Source organism: Nansenia antarctica, assembly GCF_963989245.1.
Source record: "Nansenia antarctica genome assembly, chromosome: 14".
Lineage (NCBI taxonomy): Eukaryota > Metazoa > Chordata > Actinopteri > Argentiniformes > Microstomatidae > Nansenia > Nansenia antarctica.
Genome location: NC_137684.1, coordinates 32,264,567 through 32,282,939, shown reverse-complemented (window position 1 = coordinate 32,282,939; position 18,373 = coordinate 32,264,567). Strand labels below are relative to the sequence as shown.

General features: G+C 46.5%; 2 protein-coding genes across 2 annotated transcripts in view; both read right to left on the bottom strand.

Annotated features, from left to right (window-relative positions):
* The window catches only part of LOC308170088 (bromodomain-containing protein 1-like), a gene marked incomplete at its 5' end in the record, with an annotated part of 39,526 nt that extends 28,090 nt beyond the window's left edge, over nucleotides 1-11,436 (bottom strand). The window contains 5 exons of the mRNA XM_080544820.1: nucleotides 3,812-3,940; nucleotides 5,860-6,000; nucleotides 8,560-8,707; nucleotides 8,962-9,806; nucleotides 10,861-11,436. Coding sequence (XP_080400946.1) covers nucleotides 3,812-3,940; nucleotides 5,860-6,000; nucleotides 8,560-8,707; nucleotides 8,962-9,806; nucleotides 10,861-11,436 — 1,839 coding nt within the window. The remainder of the gene's footprint in view (nucleotides 1-3,811; nucleotides 3,941-5,859; nucleotides 6,001-8,559; nucleotides 8,708-8,961; nucleotides 9,807-10,860) is intronic.
* A 4,307-nt stretch (nucleotides 11,437-15,743) lies between these two features.
* LOC308170363 (E3 ubiquitin-protein ligase TRIM21-like) lies at nucleotides 15,744-17,402 on the bottom strand (the record flags this gene model as incomplete). The annotated part of the gene is made up of 1 exon (XM_080545143.1): nucleotides 15,744-17,402. The coding sequence occupies one exon, from the start codon at nucleotides 17,400-17,402 to the stop codon at nucleotides 15,744-15,746; it is 1,659 nt and encodes a 552-aa protein (XP_080401269.1).
* Nucleotides 17,403-18,373: the final 971 nt, after the last annotated feature.

The window sequence follows — 18,373 nt, the reverse complement described above, 5'->3', positions numbered from 1 at the left end:
CCCCCCATCAGGAGAGATAAACAAGAACTGGGGCAATTGCTGAGAATAAACTGTTGTCTTGTATTCTGGTGAGACATTTACTGTTCCATAGATCCATAATCAAAACAATGTGATGAATGTTAGAGATTGTTACGCTCAGGAGTTTACGTCTCATCCAGGTCATCTGCGAGTAGCATCAGTAGCATCAGTCTGCCTGTGACCATTCAGCAACACAACCGCCCTCAGAAGTATCTTGTTTCAATGCAAAGTTTGGAGGAACGCGCTGCAAAGCCTCATCTGTTATGACTCTATTGAAGTGAAAACGCCACGTTTTACGCTACATACCTCCTGTGTAGCTGGGCAGCCTATCCGTGTGTTTCACTAATGACAATTTGTGGCTTTAAACCAAAAATGTGTTCAATGTTAAAAGCGTGCATCAGAATAAGCGAGAGTTTTGTTTAAAGGGTTTGTGGTGGGGCGGCTGTGGTGCAGGAGGTAGGGCCGCCGTCTAATGATCGCAAGGTTGGCAGATCAGCGGTTCGAGCCCCGGCTGGCCACATGTCGAAGTGTCCTTGGCCTCCCAGTGAGCGGGCCGGCCGGCGCCTTGCATGGTAGCTTGCCGCCATTGGTGTGTGAATGTGTGAATGAGAGGCCGTTGTAAAGCTCTTTGGAATACGTCAGTCTATTTAGGGTGTTCTAGAGTGTTCTAGAGTGTTCTAGAGTGTTCTGGGTGTTCTGGGTGTTCTAGGGTGTTCTAGGGTGTTCTAGAGTGTTCTAGAGTGTTCTGGGTGTTCTAGAGTGTTCTGGGTGTTCTAGGTGTTCTAGAGTGTTCTAGGGTGTTCTAGAGTGTTCTAGAGTGTTCTAGAGTGTTCTGGGTGTTCTAGAGTGTTCTGGGTGTTCTAGGTGTTCTATAGTGTTCTAGGGTGTTCTAGAGTGTTCTAGAGTGTTCTAGAGTGTTCTAGGGTGTTCTAGAGTGTTCTGGGGTGTTCTAGAGTGTTCTAGAGTGTTCTAGAGTGTTCTAGGGTGTTCTAGAGTGTTCTAGAGTGTTCTGGGGTGTTCTAGAGTGTTCTAGAGTGTTCTAGGGTGTTCTGGGTGTTCTAGGGTGTTCTAGGGTGTTCTAGAGTGTTCTAGAGTGTTCTGGGTGTTCTAGAGTGTTCTGGGTGTTCTAGGTGTTCTAGAGTGTTCTAGGGTGTTCTAGAGTGTTCTAGAGTGTTCTAGAGTGTTCTAGGGTGTTCTAGAGTGTTCTAGGGTGTTCTAGGTGTTCTAGAGTGTTCTAGGGTGTTCTAGAGTGTTCTAGAGTGTTCTGGGTGTTCTGGGTGTTCTGAGTGTTCTAGGGTGTTCTGGGTGTTCTAGAGTGTTCTAGGGTGTTCTAGGGTGTTCTAGGGTGTTCTAGAGTGTTCTAGGGTGTTCTAGAGTGTTCTGGGTGTTCTAGAGTGTTCTAGGGTGTTCTATGGTGTTCTAGAGTGTTCTAGGGTGTTCTAGAGTGTTCTAGGGTGTTCTAGGGTGTTCTAGAGTGTTCTAGAGTGTTCTGGGTGTTCTAGAGTGTTCTAGGGTGTTCTATGGTGTTCTAGAGTGTTCTAGGGTGTTCTAGAGTGTTCTAGGGTGTTCTAGGGTGTTCTAGGGTGTTCTAGGGTGTTCTAGAGTGTTCTAGGGTGTTCTAGAGTGTTCTAGAGTGTTCTGGGTGTTCTAGAGTGTTCTGAGTGTTCTAGAGTGTTCTAGAGTGTTCTGGGGTGTTCTAGGGCAGGGGTCGGCAATTAGGTTTGGCCTCGGGCAAAAAAAATTTTGAGCCACTAGATGGCGGGCCCGAACGTTTTTTTTTTTTTTTTCCTAACACCAGGGGAGCCACCCCTCCTAAATTTCGTTGTTTGGTACCTGTACTGTAGCAATGACAATAAAGACCATTCATTCATTCCATTCATTCATTCATTCATTCATTCATTCATAAGTAATTGATTGTTAAAAAATGTGACACGTTCTAATGCTTTGACTTTTCTTTCGAAAAATGTACACATCGCTAGTCAACTAACACAGCTTGTTTTGTGAGCCTGCTAACAATGTAAAGTAGTGTTGTAGTTAACTAGGTAACAATGTAAAGTAGTGTTCTAGTTAACTAGATAACAATGTAAAGTAGTGTTGTAGTTAACTAGGTAACAATGTAAAGTAGTGTTGTAGTTAACTAGGTAACAATGTAAAGTAGTGTTCTAGTTAACTAGGTAACAATGTAAAGTAGTGTTCTAGTTAACTAGGTAACAATGTAAAGTAGTGTTGTAGTTAACTAGGTAACAATGTAAAGTAGTGTTGTAGTTAACTAGGTAACAATGTAAAGTAGTGTTGTAGTTAACTAGGTAACAATGTAAAGTAGTGTTGTAGTTAACTAGGTAACAATGTAAAGTAGTGTTGTAGTTAACTAGGTAACAATGTAAAGTAGTGTTGTAGCTAACTAGGTAGCAGTCCAATCCATTACGTTGCAGTATTTTGGCTTGACTAGCAAGTTTGTGTTGTGATTCTCAACAACGTTGAAACGTAGTTTCACCCTTTTCCATAGTTTTGAATAATAAATGTGTGGACTGACGATGTAGCGCAGCCTAGCTTATTCTAATAATTATTTAACATACTTTCATTCTGAATGATTCCCCCCTCCTCCCAGACAAGGTCACATTATTATTGGATTGGTTGTTTGCCTGCCGGGTGAAGTTAGCTAAACATTTAACCTGCTAACTAGCAAGAGAAACATCATGTCACTCTCCAAAGGTGTAAAGAGGAAAGTTGACGGTGAAAACAGGGCATTTAAAGAGGAATGGACAGCGAACTATAATGTTCATCCTACCTGGTTTCATCAACGCAAAGCCGTTGTGAGACTCACATCTTCCGTGCTCACAATGTTCCCTTTCTATACATGCGAGTCGTCCTTTTCCTCAATGAATGTGATAAAGACGCACGAGAGGAATCGATTGATGCAAAAAAAAACTTGAGAACTGCCTGCGGATTAAAGTGACGTCCATATAACCAGATATCAAGCAAATACTGACCGATGGGAGATGCCACTTTTCACATTAAGTGAGTACCAAGCCTGTCGTTATTGTATTTAATAACCTAATTGTATTTTTTATATTTTGAATGAATGGCTCATTGTAATTATTATCCCTAATAGCGTGTTTGCTCTGTCGTTTCAGGAGCATAGGCCTATGCACCACCACCCCTCGCATAAGCGGATTACTTTTCTTTCTTTTCTTTTTTTCACCGATTTTGTTGTCAATGTTTTTCAGAATATTAAACTGAATTTGCTTTGTTACTGTTCATATGTGTGTTGCAGTCACATATACGTAAACATTACGTTTGAATTATTTACTGAGCTGGTGTTATTTTTTTCAAACCACACACGGCTATTTCAGCACTACACGTTGTCCACCTACTTATGATTCACTATGAGGGGTTCAGCGTCAGTGCGCTTCGGTGCACCCCGCTGCCTGATTGTCTGTCCCTGTGTCATTCACTCTCAACATGGATAAAAGTACAATAAGCATTATTCAGGTGGAGGTAGATTCTCTATTCGGACATTATAGGCGCTATATGTGGGACTGTCGGTCCGATATTGTAAAAAAAAAAAAAAAAAAAAAAAAAAGAAGTGGATTCTCAAAATATTCTGCTGGGCCAAATATTATTGGTGATGGGCCAGCAATGGCCCGCGGGCCGCCTATTGCCGACCCCTGTTCTAGGGTGTTCTGGGTGTTCTAGGTGTTCTGGGTGTTCTAGGTGTTCTAGGTGTTCTGGGTGTTCTAGGGTGTTCTAGGGTGTTCTAGAGTGTTCTGGGGTGTGCGGAGCCTCAACCGACCTCCTTAACGTTGACCGGCTGGGCGAACACCTTGGCCTGGTCCTTCTCCTGCAGCTGGTCCAGCAGGGCTCTCAGCAGGATGGTGAACGGCGTCAGCTGGACCTCCAAGGCCGACTGCTGCAGCTTCATCTGAGGGGAACAACAACACACAGGGTTCCTATGCAGCTTCATCTGAGGGGAACGACAACACAACACACAGGGTTCCTACTAGGGGTGTAACGGATCACGGATAATCCGTGATCCGTACGGATCGCCCTCCACGGTACGGCACGCATGTGTACCGCGGATCAATTGCAACATTTTAACAAGTAATAATATTACTTAATATTAGTTAATATCTTTTGTAAATCACAATGTAGAGTTGACATGAAAAGATAGACGGGACAGTTGCGGGCTTTGTTTTACTCAATGATAGGTTGATAATGCGGAAAAAAAAAGAATCCGTTGTTTGCTCACTACACGTGAAACTGGAAATCCACAACAAGGCTGCGTTCGTAAATTCGCTCTGGAATCTCATCAGCGTTCAAGGAACGCCTCTTGTCCAATCAAATTACTTGGTCCCTTTATGACGTCGGACCCAGTGTGCGCTCCGGCGCTCTCAAAGGGAATTTACGAACGCGGCCCAAGTGCATTATGGCGTGCTCGTTACGTTGTTCGGCGGAGAAGAACTCGAAATGCCTCCCTCGTCATTTAAATCCCATGTATGGGAGCACTTTGGCTTCTCTGTCAATTACGACAAAAGGTACCTCGACAACTTCTGATCATGTAGCATTTTTTTCATACCATGTTCAAAGGAAGGGTTCACTTTATTACTTAGTTAAAAGCAGTGGTGTAGTCTAGGTGATACGCAGGACTACGCCGTATACCCACTAGGAAAGGCCAAGGATTTCCATATACCCACTTAAAAATGTGCGAGGATACGTAACGGCGTTTTGTGACAGAACTTTCACTTTCATTCATAAAATTCACCCCGTCTGTGTTACGAAGCACTTGACTTTTGGACCATTGGGACTGACTATAGCGTCATATCAACGGGGGGAGATGCGACATGAAATATGTCAAAATGCAGCACTATCATGCACAGATCAGCCTTATAAGATTTAATGTTGGATATATATAACGTTAGACAGGGAGCGCAGATTTATTTTTATGGGGTTCCGAAATGAACGATGAGGCTGGGAGGGAAAAATCACAGTATACCCACTAGAAACAACTAGACTACACCACTGGTTAAAAGTGGCATAACACATGTTTATTCGTCTGCTTTAAAGAGCCCAGTGATTCACTGCTGCAACCAGTCGCCTCCCTCTCTCATATCATTTAAGTTGAATGTGTATTTCAGTATTTGTGTATTTCAGTATGTATATGTAATGTTTGAGTGTAGAATATGTTATATATTATAAAACTGGTAATATGTACAGTATATATATTACCAGTTTTGACATCTGGAATGTTTTTGTTTTTTTTTCACATAATAAAAATTGTGTTTTTACAGAATTCAAGAAAAAAATCTGTTTTAAAAAAAAATAAAACTGTTTTGTGTTGATCCGAAAAATTATCCGATCCGTGACTCAAAAACCGTGACACGATCCGATCCGTGAGTTAGGTGATCCGTTACACCCCTAGTTCCTACCACGCTCCTCAAACACAACACACAGGGTTCCTACCGCGCTCCTCAAACACAACACACAGGGTTCCTACCACGCTCCTCAAACCACGGACCTGATCTACTGATACCTGTTACTGAAAAACTAACCTAATTAATACTAACAAAGTGCTTAAGACTAGCCATTGAGATAAGCTTTCACTTTCACTAAACCCTGCGATGTCATACATGGCTAAACCCTGCGATGTCATACATGGCTAAACCCTGCGATGTCATACATGGCTAAACCCTGCGATGTCATACATGGCTAAACCCTGCGATGTCATACATGGCTAAACCCTGCGATGTCATACATGGCTAAACCCTGCGATGTCATACATGGCTAAAGCCTGCAGGTAGATGAGTGTTAGACAGAGGATGTTGGTGATGATGATGGTGATACCTCTTCTCTCTTCAGCTTCTCCCTCTTCCTGATCAGCTCCAGCAGCAGACGGGCTCGCTCCAGGTCGTGGCGGAGGCGGTGCCACTCCTTCAGCTGCTCCTTCAGAGCCTGGGTGGGGTCAGGGCTCTCCTCCACCTGGACCTGTCAGGGTCATATCCACATAGCTAGGGTTAGAGTTAGAGTTAGGGTCATATCCACATAGCTAGGGTTAGAGTTAGGGTTAGGGTCATATCCACATAGCTAGGGTTAGAGTTAGAGTCAGGGTTAGGGTCAGGGCTCTCCTCCACCTGGACCTGTCAGGGACATATCCACATAGCTAGGGTCAGGGTTAGAGTCAGGGTTAGGGTTCTCCTCCACCTGGACCTGTCAGGGACATATCCACATAGCTAGGGTTAGAGTCAGGGTCATATCCACATAGCTAGGGTTAGGGTTGGGTACCGAAAATCGGTACCGGTAGGTACCGGTTAATTTACATTCGGTATTTACCGTACCGAATTGCAAAGGAGATTTCGGTACCTCATTTCGGTACTTTTCTACTTTTTTTCCCCCTGGTGTCCGGTGTCACGCAACAGTCAACCACACGTGACTGAGTCGTGACGTGACATCGCCTGTTAAATTTCATGTCAGACTTCTTCTAGTCTTCGGAGACTACTTCTCCGCTTGCTGAAGCACTAAAAGTCGGAACAGCGCCACAAAACGAACTAGTGGTCGAAGACATAAGAGTTTCAGAGTAACTCTTCCCGACTCCGGAGATCCCTGGTTCATGTCTCATGTGCAGGTCATGCAATTAGTCAAGAGAGGTGTCGTATTTTGCCAGAGAAGGCAAATATGCTGATCTTTTTGCAAAATAATTGCTGAGGTGGGAGTTTTATTTTTATTTATTTTTATTTGAGTGTATATTTAACTGTAATATTATATATATATATGTATATTGTGCCTCAGTCAGCAGGAGTTTTATTTTCATTTATTTTAATTTGAGTGTATATTTAACTAATATATATTGTGCCTCAGCAATAAAAAAGTGAAAAGCTGTTTAATGTTGTCGACCGTGTTATTATTATATATATATATGTCATTTAAAAAAAATCAAAAGTACCGAATTAAGTACCGTTTCGGTACCAGTACCGTTTTTAAAGTATCGGTTAGGTACCGGTACCGGATAAAACCCAAACGATACCCAACCCTAGTTAGGGTTAGGGTCAGGGTTAGGGTTAGAGTCAGGGTCATATCCACATAGCTAGGGTTAGGGTTAGGGTCAGGGTTAGGGTTAGAGTCAGGGTCATATCCACATAGCTAGGGTTAGAGTTAGGGTTAGGGTCAGGGCTCTCCTCCACCTGGACCTATCAGGGTCATATCCACATAGCTAGGGTTAGGGTCATGTCCACATAGCTAGGGTTAGGGTCATATAAAAAAAAAAAAAGTTTTAGTAGAAGGCGATAGGGAGAAGGTTTTTCCTTCTATCAGTGGCCCCGGGCCCGAGCTAGATTACTCTTCCTGCAACGAATGGTGGATTGCTGATTCACATGCTTGGTATTCAAATGTATTGATTGTAAGTCGCTTTGGAATAAGGCGTCTGCTAAATGCCAAAAATTTAAAATGTAAATGTAAATATCCACATAGTTAGGGTTAGGGTTAGGGTCATGGTCATATCCACATAGTTAGGGTCATGGTTATATCCACATAGTTAGGGTTAGGGTCAGAGTTAGGGTCAGGGCTCTCCTCCACCCTGCCAGCCTGTCAGGGTCATATTAGAATAACAACATAAAAAATACAAATAATAATAATAATAATACATTAGACTTATATAGCGCTTTTCTAGACAAACTGAAGTAGTAATAATAAAAAGAAACAAAAAATAAATAAAGTATAGGGGCCTAATGAAGGTAGTGCTGGGGACACATGGGATGGGGAGGGGGAGAGGGTTAACAAATCAAATGTTACTTTTTTATCATTCAGTGAAAGGCAACAACCCAAATCTCATAATAATAATAAAGAATCGGCAAGTAACGACCGTCAGATGTGACGTTGGCCGGTCTGTCTTAATATTACACACAACACCAGGGTCAGAAATGTTACGGAATTAATAACGCAGAGCTAAACAGCTGTGTACAAGGAAGATGACATGGGCGGCTTAAATGAATGACAGGGTTCTGTTCTGTAGCAACACACCCCATTCAGGGTTCGACAGTAACGCTTTTTTACTTTGTCCGGAGCAGTAAAACATTCGCCGGGTTTGTTTGCGCGAGCCCGACGACGCTGCTGGATCCTGGATCTGTTTACCTGTGTGCAGGAAGAACAACAGACGGCGCCAGACCAGACTAGATGATCGTGAGTGAAGATATTATCAAAGCGTACGGGTGATCGACAGGTAATATGATATCTTCACTCAACGATAGCCTACGGTATCCAGGATCCAGCAGCGTCGTCGGGCTCGCGCAAACAAACCCGGCGAATGTTTTACTTGCTCCGGGCAAGTAAAAAAGCGTTACTGTCGAACCCTGAATGGGGTGTGTTGCTACACAATAGAGGTGTTGGTTTCAGTGCTGCACTGACCTGAGGCGTCGTCTTCTGAGGCTCGGGGTGGGGCTGGGGGGGCTGGGGTTTGGCCTGGGGGGGCTGGGCGTTGGGCTGGGCGTTGGCCTGGGCGTTGGGCTGGGCGTTGGGCTGGGGGTTGGCCTGGGCGTTGGGCTGGGGGTTGGCCTGGGCGTTGGGCTGGGGGTTGGCCTGGAGGCGTCTAATTAGCGGCACTCCGTTCCTGGACTGCCTCTTCAGCACCCAGTAGCTCAGGACCCGCTCCACAAACACCTTCTTCTTCTGGACAGACACCTGGTTGAGGATTGTGTCAAAACTGGGAGAGAGAGAGAGGGGGTATTTTGAAAAAGGGTTTTTAGTATCGGCAAGGCAACACATTACCAACGTCCCTCAGGATATTTATTCTGAAAATGTATATAGTAGCCTACATCACAGACCATCAGATATAGATGATATATTATGACCGATTAATTATCTTGCTTGCAACTGATGTCAAACGTACAGAGAGAATGAACGCTCTGTTTGCTATGCTACGCTATGCTATGCTTGCTCTGTTCAGTGGACTCTTACCTGGAGGGCGTGATACTGGGCCCAGAGGGGACGGGTGCCTCGGACTCCGCCTCGGGCTCTGCTCTCCGACTCTTCTTGATCGGCCATCTTTTTAACCTCGTCCTCCCTCTCTTGTCGCCCCTCTTGTGACAGACTCTGTTCATGGCGTGGTGGGCCTCCTCCTCGTAGATGGCCAGCGGTCTGCGGACGCAGCCCTTGGGCGTGTGGGCGCAGCAGTAGGCCGTCTTCTTCACCGAGAACGTGGCCGAGGAGCCCGATGCCGACGCAGTCACCTCCCTGACGGGCTCCATCTTCATGTACAGGCCGGCCTGCTGGGCGCAGCTGACGTGGAACGCCGCGTAGCAGTTCATCTTGTGGCACTGGATGCTGGCGCCCGCGCCCTTCTCCTTGCAGAGGTAGCAGGTGAGCTTCCAGCGGGCGGGCGGGATGTTGCCGACGCCGTCGATGGGCTCGACGAACACCGCGTCGGAGAAGCCCACCTCGGGCACCCACAGGGCGCACGCCACGTGGCCCCAGCGGCCGTCGTCCGTCCTCTTGAGTGCCCCGCCCTTGTTGGGGCAGAAGACACAAGCGGCGGGCCGCGCGCCGGGGCACTGCAGGCAGTGCCGGCACAGCCACTGACCCTCGGGCACGTAGGGCACGCCGTAGCACTCCTGGTGCACGGCGATGTTGCACGCGTCGCAGAACAGGATGACGTTGCTGTCGGCGCCGTCGCCGTCCATGCAGATGCAGCAGACCGCGTCCTCGTCCACCAGGGAGCGCGGGTCGCCGCGCCCGCCGGGGACGGAGAAGAAGGACTCCTTCTCGAAGCGGTCCATCAGGAACTCGAACAGGTTCTGGGACACCTGCAGGGTATATACAGGAATCTGGAGGTTAATTTCAACGCCTTTCTAAGACTTTTTAAAGACCTTGTCAATATTTTTCCAGACCTCACCACCACTTGGAGCTGTAACCGTTCACATCAGTGACACATTTAACTTAACACTATCATACAACAGGATTTCCGGTTCATCTTTGTTTTTTTATAAAAACTAATAAATTCACAAACTTTTACTAAAAGTTTTTAGGACTCAAACTCTTTGGACAGAGTCTAATTCAGAAAAATACCAACAAAATTCAAGACCTCATAAAATCGTGATAAGACTTTTTAATACTTAAGGGTCTTGATTTTCCCAAAATTTATTTATCAACTTTTAATACTTTTCAAGACACCGCGGAATACCCTGCACACACACACCCTCCTTCTCACACACACACACCCTCCTTCTCTCACACACACACTCCTCCTCACACACACACACACACTCCTCCTCACACACACCCTCCTTCTCACACACACACACACACACTCCTCCTCACACACACACACACTCCTCCTCACACACACTCCTTCACACACACACCTTCTCACACACACACTCCTCCTCACACACACACACACACACACTCCTTCACACACACACCTTCTCACACACACACTCCTCCTCACACACACTCCTTCACACACACACCTTCTCACACACACACACTCCTCCTCACACACACACACTCCTCCTCACACACAGTCACACACCTTCTCACACACACACACTCCTCCTCACACACACACACACACACTTCTCCTCACACACACTCCTTCACACACACTCCTCACACACACACACACTCCTCCTCACACACACACACTCCTCCTCACACACACACACTTCTCCTCACACACACTCCTCACACACACACACACTCCTCCTCACACACACACACACACTCCTCCTCACACACACACACACACTCCTCCTCACACACACACACTCCTTCAAACACACACCTTCTCACACACACACACACTCCTTCTCACACACACTCCTCCTCACACACACACTCCTTCTCATACAGCCTGACCTGGCTGGCGCCTTCGCTCTTCCTCTTCTCGTTCAGCAGCTCCAGCCAGGCGTAGTCTTCCTCGTCCATGTCGTACTCCACCTGCTCGTCCAGCTCCTCCGCCGTCTTCTCTGCGTATCTGAAGTAGACGGACGGCCGCCGCGGCACGGCCGGCAGGTTGTACTCCACCGTGCGGAACTTGGGCTCCGGGAGAGTGGCGCTGCTGCTCCCGTGCGGCGGGGGGGCGGAGGAGCCCTGCGTGGCGGTCAGCGCGGCGTTCTTCTTCTGCTGGCTGTTCTTCAGCCGCGCAGAACGTACCAGAACCTGCTGGGGGGGCGTCGCACTGTTCTCCTTGTTGCTGTTGCACTCGGTGATCTCCTGGGCCGTGGGGTGGTCGTCCGGGATGACGTCCAGCTTGTCGTAGATGCTGATCCGCTGCACGCGGCCGTCCACGTCCAGCTCCACCATGCGCTGGGCCTGGGCGTAGGTCAGGGTCTCCCGGTTGGGCGAGGGTTTGATGGGCGAGGGCGGCCGGGGCCTCTGGGGTGGCGTGGCCACGCGGTGGTGGTGGAGGTGATGCCGCACCTTTTTCCTCATCTCGATCTAGACCTAAAGGAACTGAAAACAATACGGTTGTTGTTTAATCGCAATATCTTTCGATTTAGAGACGGTAACAGATTCGTTAGCCGGGACCTCTCTTGCAGCAGCGTCGGTCTGGACTAGAGGAGGCGTTTGAAAGCCAATAATATCATAACACCTGTCGTTAGGGCTGGGTATAGCCTGTCGTGGAATGAACCAATCCAATATGCTCATTTGGTTTAAAGAGGTAGCAAATGATACCCCATCTACACTGACACATGAATCACGTCTATTTATAGCCGTCTGTTAAACAATAACTAGACTGCAGAAACGCTCAACGGGTTACTGAGGTTAAACCTAACTTTATGGTCCTGGGGAACTGCAGGTCACTGCTAACAGATCTGGACCCTGGTCGTTGTGTTATTCTGAACAGTGGACAGACAGGTATACAGTGGACAGACAGACATGTTTACATACACAGACAGACAGACAGGTATACATACACAGACAGACAGGTATACATACACAGACAGACAGACAGGTATACATACACAGACAGACAGGTATACATACACAGACAGACATGTTTACATACACAGACAGGACAGACAGGTATACATACACAGACAGACAGGTATACATACACAGACAGACATGTATACATACACAGACAGACAGGTATACATACACAGACAGACAGGTATACATACACAGACAGACAGATATACATACACAGACAGACATGTTTACATACACAGACAGACAGACATGTTTACATACACAGACAGACATGTATACACACACAGACAGACAGGTATACATACACAGACAGACATGTTTACATACACAGACAGACAGGTATACATACACAGACAGACATGTATACACACACAGACAGACAGGTATACATTTTTTATCACTGTGTCACTGCGCTGTGCTGATATAATAACCGGCTGGTGTCCCTCATACACATGCTGGTCTCCCTCATACACACGCTGGTCTCCCTCATACACATGCTGGTCTCCCTCATACACACGCTGGTCTCCCTCATACACACGCTGGTCTCCCTCATACACACGCTGGTCTCCCTCATAGACACGCTGGTCTCCCTCATACACACACTGGTCTCCCTCATACACACGCTGGTCTCCCTCATAGACATGCTGGTCTCCCTCATACACATGCTGGTCTCCCTCATACACACGCTGGTCTCCCTCATACACACGCTGGTCTCCCTCATACACACGCTGGTCTCCCTCATTGACACACTGGTCTCCCTCATAGACACGCTGGTCTCCCTCAGACACACGCTGGTCTCCCTCATACACATGCTGGTCTCCCTCATACACATGCTGGTCTCCCTCATACACATGCTGGTCTCCCTCATAGACACGCTGGTCTCCCTCATAGACACGCTGGTCTCCCTCAGACACACGCTGGTCTCCCTCATACACATGCTGGTCTCCCTCATACACATGCTGGTCTCCCTCATACACATGCTGGTCTCCCTCATAGACACGCTGGTCTCCCTCATACACACGCTGGTCTCCCTCATACACACGCTGGTCTCCCTCATACACACGCTGGTCTCCCTCATACACATGCTGGTCTCCCTCATACACATGCTGGTCTCCCTCATACACACGCTGGTCTCCCTCATACACATGCTGGTCTCCCTCATACACACGCTGGTCTCCCTCATACACATGCTGTAACATTGTAACGTAGTAACGTAGTAAGTAGTAACATTGTAACGTAGTAACGTAGTAACATTGTAACGTAGTAACGTTGTTACGTAGTAACATTGTAACGTTGTAACGTAGTAACATTGTAACGTAGTACCATTGTAACGTAGTAACATTGTAACATTGTAACGTTGTAACATTGTAACAGCAGCGCATCATAAAAAGACCCGCGGCCTCTCCTCCCAGCCAGGACAGTGGGTTAGCTGTATGTAACAGTCAGGTTGTAGCAGGGTTAGGCTAGCAGGGTTAGCTGTATGTAACAGTCAGGTTGTAGCAGGGTTAGGCTAGCAGGGTTAGCTGTATGTAACAGTCAGGTTGTAGCAGGGTTAGGCTAGCAGGGTTAGCTGTATGTAACAGTCAGGTTGTAGCAGGGTTAGGCTAGCAGGGACAGTAGATGTTAGCAGGGACAGTGGGCTAGCAGGGTTAGCTGTATGTAACAGTCAGGTTGTAGCAGGGTTAGCAGGGACAGATGGTTGTAGCAGGGTTAGGCTAGCAGGGTTAGGTTAGCAGGGTTAGGTTAGCAGGGTTAGGGATATAGAGGATATCAACATGGCGTCCTACAAAAACATCAAACTGAGCCGATTCAAACAGTTATAATCTCCTACAGAGGAACACTTCACTTCCGTGTGTTTAAACGCCACCGAGTCGTGGTGGATTAAACCTTCTGCATGCTTAGTGGGTCTACAGACAGGCTATGATCTAACCTACCTGGAGACTCAGGAGGGATTCCGCTTCACAAACAGCAGCAATGGCGCCGCGGCCCAGAGACACACAGGGTAGATCTGCTCAGAACCTTCAGACGGAACCCGCTGTAACCACGGCGACCGGGTGGAGGTTCCAAATTCGAAATTGGAATCTTCGCATCAATCCGTAGTGAACGTTCCAGTGACGTAATGTAGTGAATTCTAATGTTCCTGTTTTAGATTCTCAGCTCTGAGCGGCGGCCCTCTGGGTTCTCTCCCCAACAACAATGCGGTTGTACGTAACGTAACGTAACGTACGGCTCCACCACCAGTGACGGCGTGACGTCATTACGTCCCAGCCCAGGCGACAACCCAGGAAGTCCTGAGAATGAGGACTTTTTCTTTTTTTTTCTTTTTTGTTAGTTTGTGTGAAATAATGAATATTCATGAGCTGTGGTCAAGGGAAAGACCGTGGCTGTGTTCGAAATGGCATAACATGGCTGCCTACTGCACACACACACACACACACACACACACACACACACACACACACACACACACACACACACACACACACACACATTGATTGATTGAAAACTTTATTAGAAGATTTGCAGAAGTAGGTACATGAAAGTACATATTACATACAAGGTCAACTAACAGGATAAAAACCCAAGAAAGCCACTGGCTTATTTCAATTGGGGTCCTTGATTCTCAATTCATCGTTATTCACACACACACACACACACACACACACACACACACACACACACACACACGCACACACACGCACACGCACGCACACAATGGTGATTTTAGACTGGAGTCTGGGCCAAAATGATTCATTGTTCAGCTCACTGGGACTCTCTCAGTTACTCAGCCCAGAAGTGGTTTCCTCATTCCTCCACTAGAGGGCGGCAGCGCGCTAACTACCGGACCTGGGGAACGACTGTGGAATGGTTTTATTGGATAGACCAGAGGTGGGCAATTCATTTTCCCAATGGGCCACATGAGAAACCAGGACTATTGTGGAGGGCCGGACCAGTAGACTGAACCAGTAGATAGAAACCAGTAGGCTGAACCAGTAGACTGAACCAGTAGACTGAACCAGTAGACTGAAACAGTAGATAGAAACCAGTAGGCTGAACCAGTAGACTGAACCAGTAGGCTGAACCAGTAGACTGAACCAGTAGGCTGAACCAGTAGACAAACGTATAACATCATGTACAGAAGATGTGTATCATATTACAATCACAGTCACCCTTATTAAACTGTTTAATCGTATCCGATTCCCTTTGCAAGCCATTAAATCAATAACATTATTATCAAACATACATTCTGTTAAATGTAATTGCGTCACACACATGCAGAGACTGAAGGACAACTTATGTTTTTGTTTTAATAAGCCAGACAGCCAGTCTGCTACCTCACCACCACCGTTCTAAAGCTCTGGGACCTGGACTACACTGATTATTAATGTGATCAATGGATCTGATCAATCCAAGTAAATTTAATCGTCTGAACATCCTCAATTTCACTGTACACACCCAGTATTCATTACACTCAGAATCCTCCAAATACTTATACATACAATAATAACTAGCTAATAATGAAAATACAGTATGAGAGCATCTGGTTTATAATAATGTGAACACCCAGAGAAGTCAAACAGCCTCATGTATGTAGAGTCATATGTTCTTATGAGGCTGGAGAGGCTGGGCTGTATCTGACATTGCTGCTGCATATTCACATCTAGCAGACACACTGAGAGCACAAACTATATGATAACAAACCATAACCAGCTCAGAAATTACTCTGTGTGGGGAAATATACCATAATCTTTCCTAATGAGTGACAACAGATAAAGATGAATCTAAATGCTTATTTTACTGCTTGGTCAGTCAGTGTGATTGACAGGAGAGATGATCAGAGGGGCAGAGTTTTTACCACCCTTATTCAGGTCAGGGTAGAAGAATGGATAGAGTTTCTCAGTGAAGGTGCAGCCAGTGAAAGAGTAGATCAGAGACCTGGCCTCCACATCATAAAAGGAGACCTGGCCCTCCTCATAATCCACAAACACCCCCACCTTCCGGGGCTTCTCTCTCAGGGACAGGGGGACAGCAGGGCTAGCATTAGCCTCGTACTCATTTCCATTCCTCAACCCTACAGTCCAGTATCCATCCTCAGGGCTCAGTCTGGTAATCCCCTTCCTGTTGATGGACTCTCTGACCACTCCTACATCCCAGCCAGTCTTCTTCTTCACCTCCACTTCATAGTAAAACCTCCCTGAGGAGAAACCCTCCTTTCCTAAAACAAAGGCATAATAGGAAAACCTCTTTGTGTTATCAGGGAGATGCTTTCTTGTGTCTCCACGTCTAACTTGTTTCCCATCCTCAGACAGAATGAGATAGGGATGTGCTGTATCAGGGTCCAGAGTCACGTCCACTGCATACTGCTGAATCATCTTCAGCTTGACTTCAGACTTCAGCTTCTCCATCTCTGTATTCAGCGTCTCCTCCAGCTGAGACACAGCTCTCCTCACAGTCCCCACGTAGAGATCACTGTGAACCCTGACCTCAGACCAGTCCTTGGTGTGTGGAGGGGTGGACAGGGAAGGGCAGCTCTGGAGGAGGTGGAGGTGGTCCTCAGTGTGTGAGAGCTGCTCCAGCTCAGTGCTTCTCCTCTGTAGCTCAGTGATTTCCTGCTCCAGCTCTTTAATCAGCCCTTCAGCCCGCCTCTCTGCTGCTTTCTGCTTCTCCTCGATCACGTCAAGGAGCTCAGCCTGGCCTCTCTTCATGGAGTCCACCAGAGCAGTGAAGACCTGTACGCTGTCTGCTTTCTCTCTCTGTGCATCTTTCTTACTAAGATCTACTGAGTGTTTGAGCTCTGAAACCTTCTGCAGTCGCTCCTGGATCATCTGCTGAACATCTGCCTCTGTCTTCCCCAGCTGAGCCTTCCTCTCTCCATACTCCTCCTCTATGGGGACGGTGTCATGGGTCTTGTGGTCTGTTTTCATGCACAGAAAACACACACACATTTCATCACTCCTACAGAACAGCTCCAGGAGTCTGTCGTGCTTCTTACACATCCTGTCTTCCAGGTTCTCCACAGGGTCGATCAGCTTGTGTCTCTTTAAGGCTGCGACTCTCTGATGAGGCTCCAGGTGAGTCTCACAGTAAGAGGTCAGACACACCAGGCAGGACTTCAGAGCCTTGAGCTTCGTCCCAGTGCAGACGTCACAAGGCACTTGTCCAGGTTCGACAGGGGACTCATCTTCAGCCCTGACTCTCATTGTCTTGAATTTCTCTACGACCTCTCTAAGCGTTGTGTTGACGCGAAGCTCAGGTCTTCTGTAGAACGTTTCCTTACACAACGGACACAGACACAATTCACTGGTGTCCCAGTATCCTCTGATACAGGCCATGCAGAAGTTGTGTCCACATGGAGTAGAGACAGGGTCAGTGAACACATCCAGACAGATGGAACACAGGAACTGCTCCTCAGACAGGAGACTGCTGGAGGAAGCCATATCTAGAGAGAACAGAGGTGACACCATAAAGCATTTCCTGGAATCAATCAGATCTCGATAGTTTCAGCTATGGAGCTGTCAAGACTGTCTTACGGGATTATACAGCAACCAATAATGATAACATTATTCTACATCACATAGAAAATAGTCCTTCAAACAAATCAATACGTTTTACATGCTGAACTGTCTATAAACCAAACTGGTAGAGACTACACAATAGTTTATCTCGACATGTCATTGTAAGTCTCTCAACTCACCTGTCTGTGATTCTGTGAGAGTGTGGATGCTGTCTCTGTCCTTTCTACTGTATGTGTGATAGATGTCTCTGTCCTTTCTACTGTATGTGTGATAGATGTCTCTGTCCTTTCTACTGTATGTGTGATAGATGCCTGTTTGATATCTAACAAGTTTGAGAGAGTCTGCCCTGGTCCACGATACACTTTATGTCTCTACACAGTTTAGTTTCATTTCAGCTGCCTGACGTTGAGATGCTCCTCCCCTCCCAGTACAGCTCTCCTTCCTGGAACAGAGTTAACCCTTTACAGGCTGCTCTGTTTCTAACATGTGCTTTTACAGACACACTCTTCTTACCTGTCATTTCCAATCACCATATTGTTCCCAGTCAGTATAAACTGTAATCAGAATAATATGTGATCAGGGGCCTCATTTATAGAAAGTACTTTGGATCAAATGTTGATCTTACCCATGTCGTACGTAGAAAACCACGTCAACGTAGTGATTTATACTTGAGTCAATTTGAGTCAATTTGACCTTGGAATGAAAAAAACGTCTTTTTTTTTTTTACCTCACACAGGGCCGGCCAGGGACAGCCATAGGGCCGCATTATAGGGAGGTATTATGTCCATGTTATTGCATCTGTTCCTACTTATATGTTATGTATGTGTTTATATGAAAGTAAACCTGAGGTGATATTTGACTAATTCTTCAAATGGCGAAATATAGACTTTATGTTTGTCAGACCATGTTATTTGTGTGTA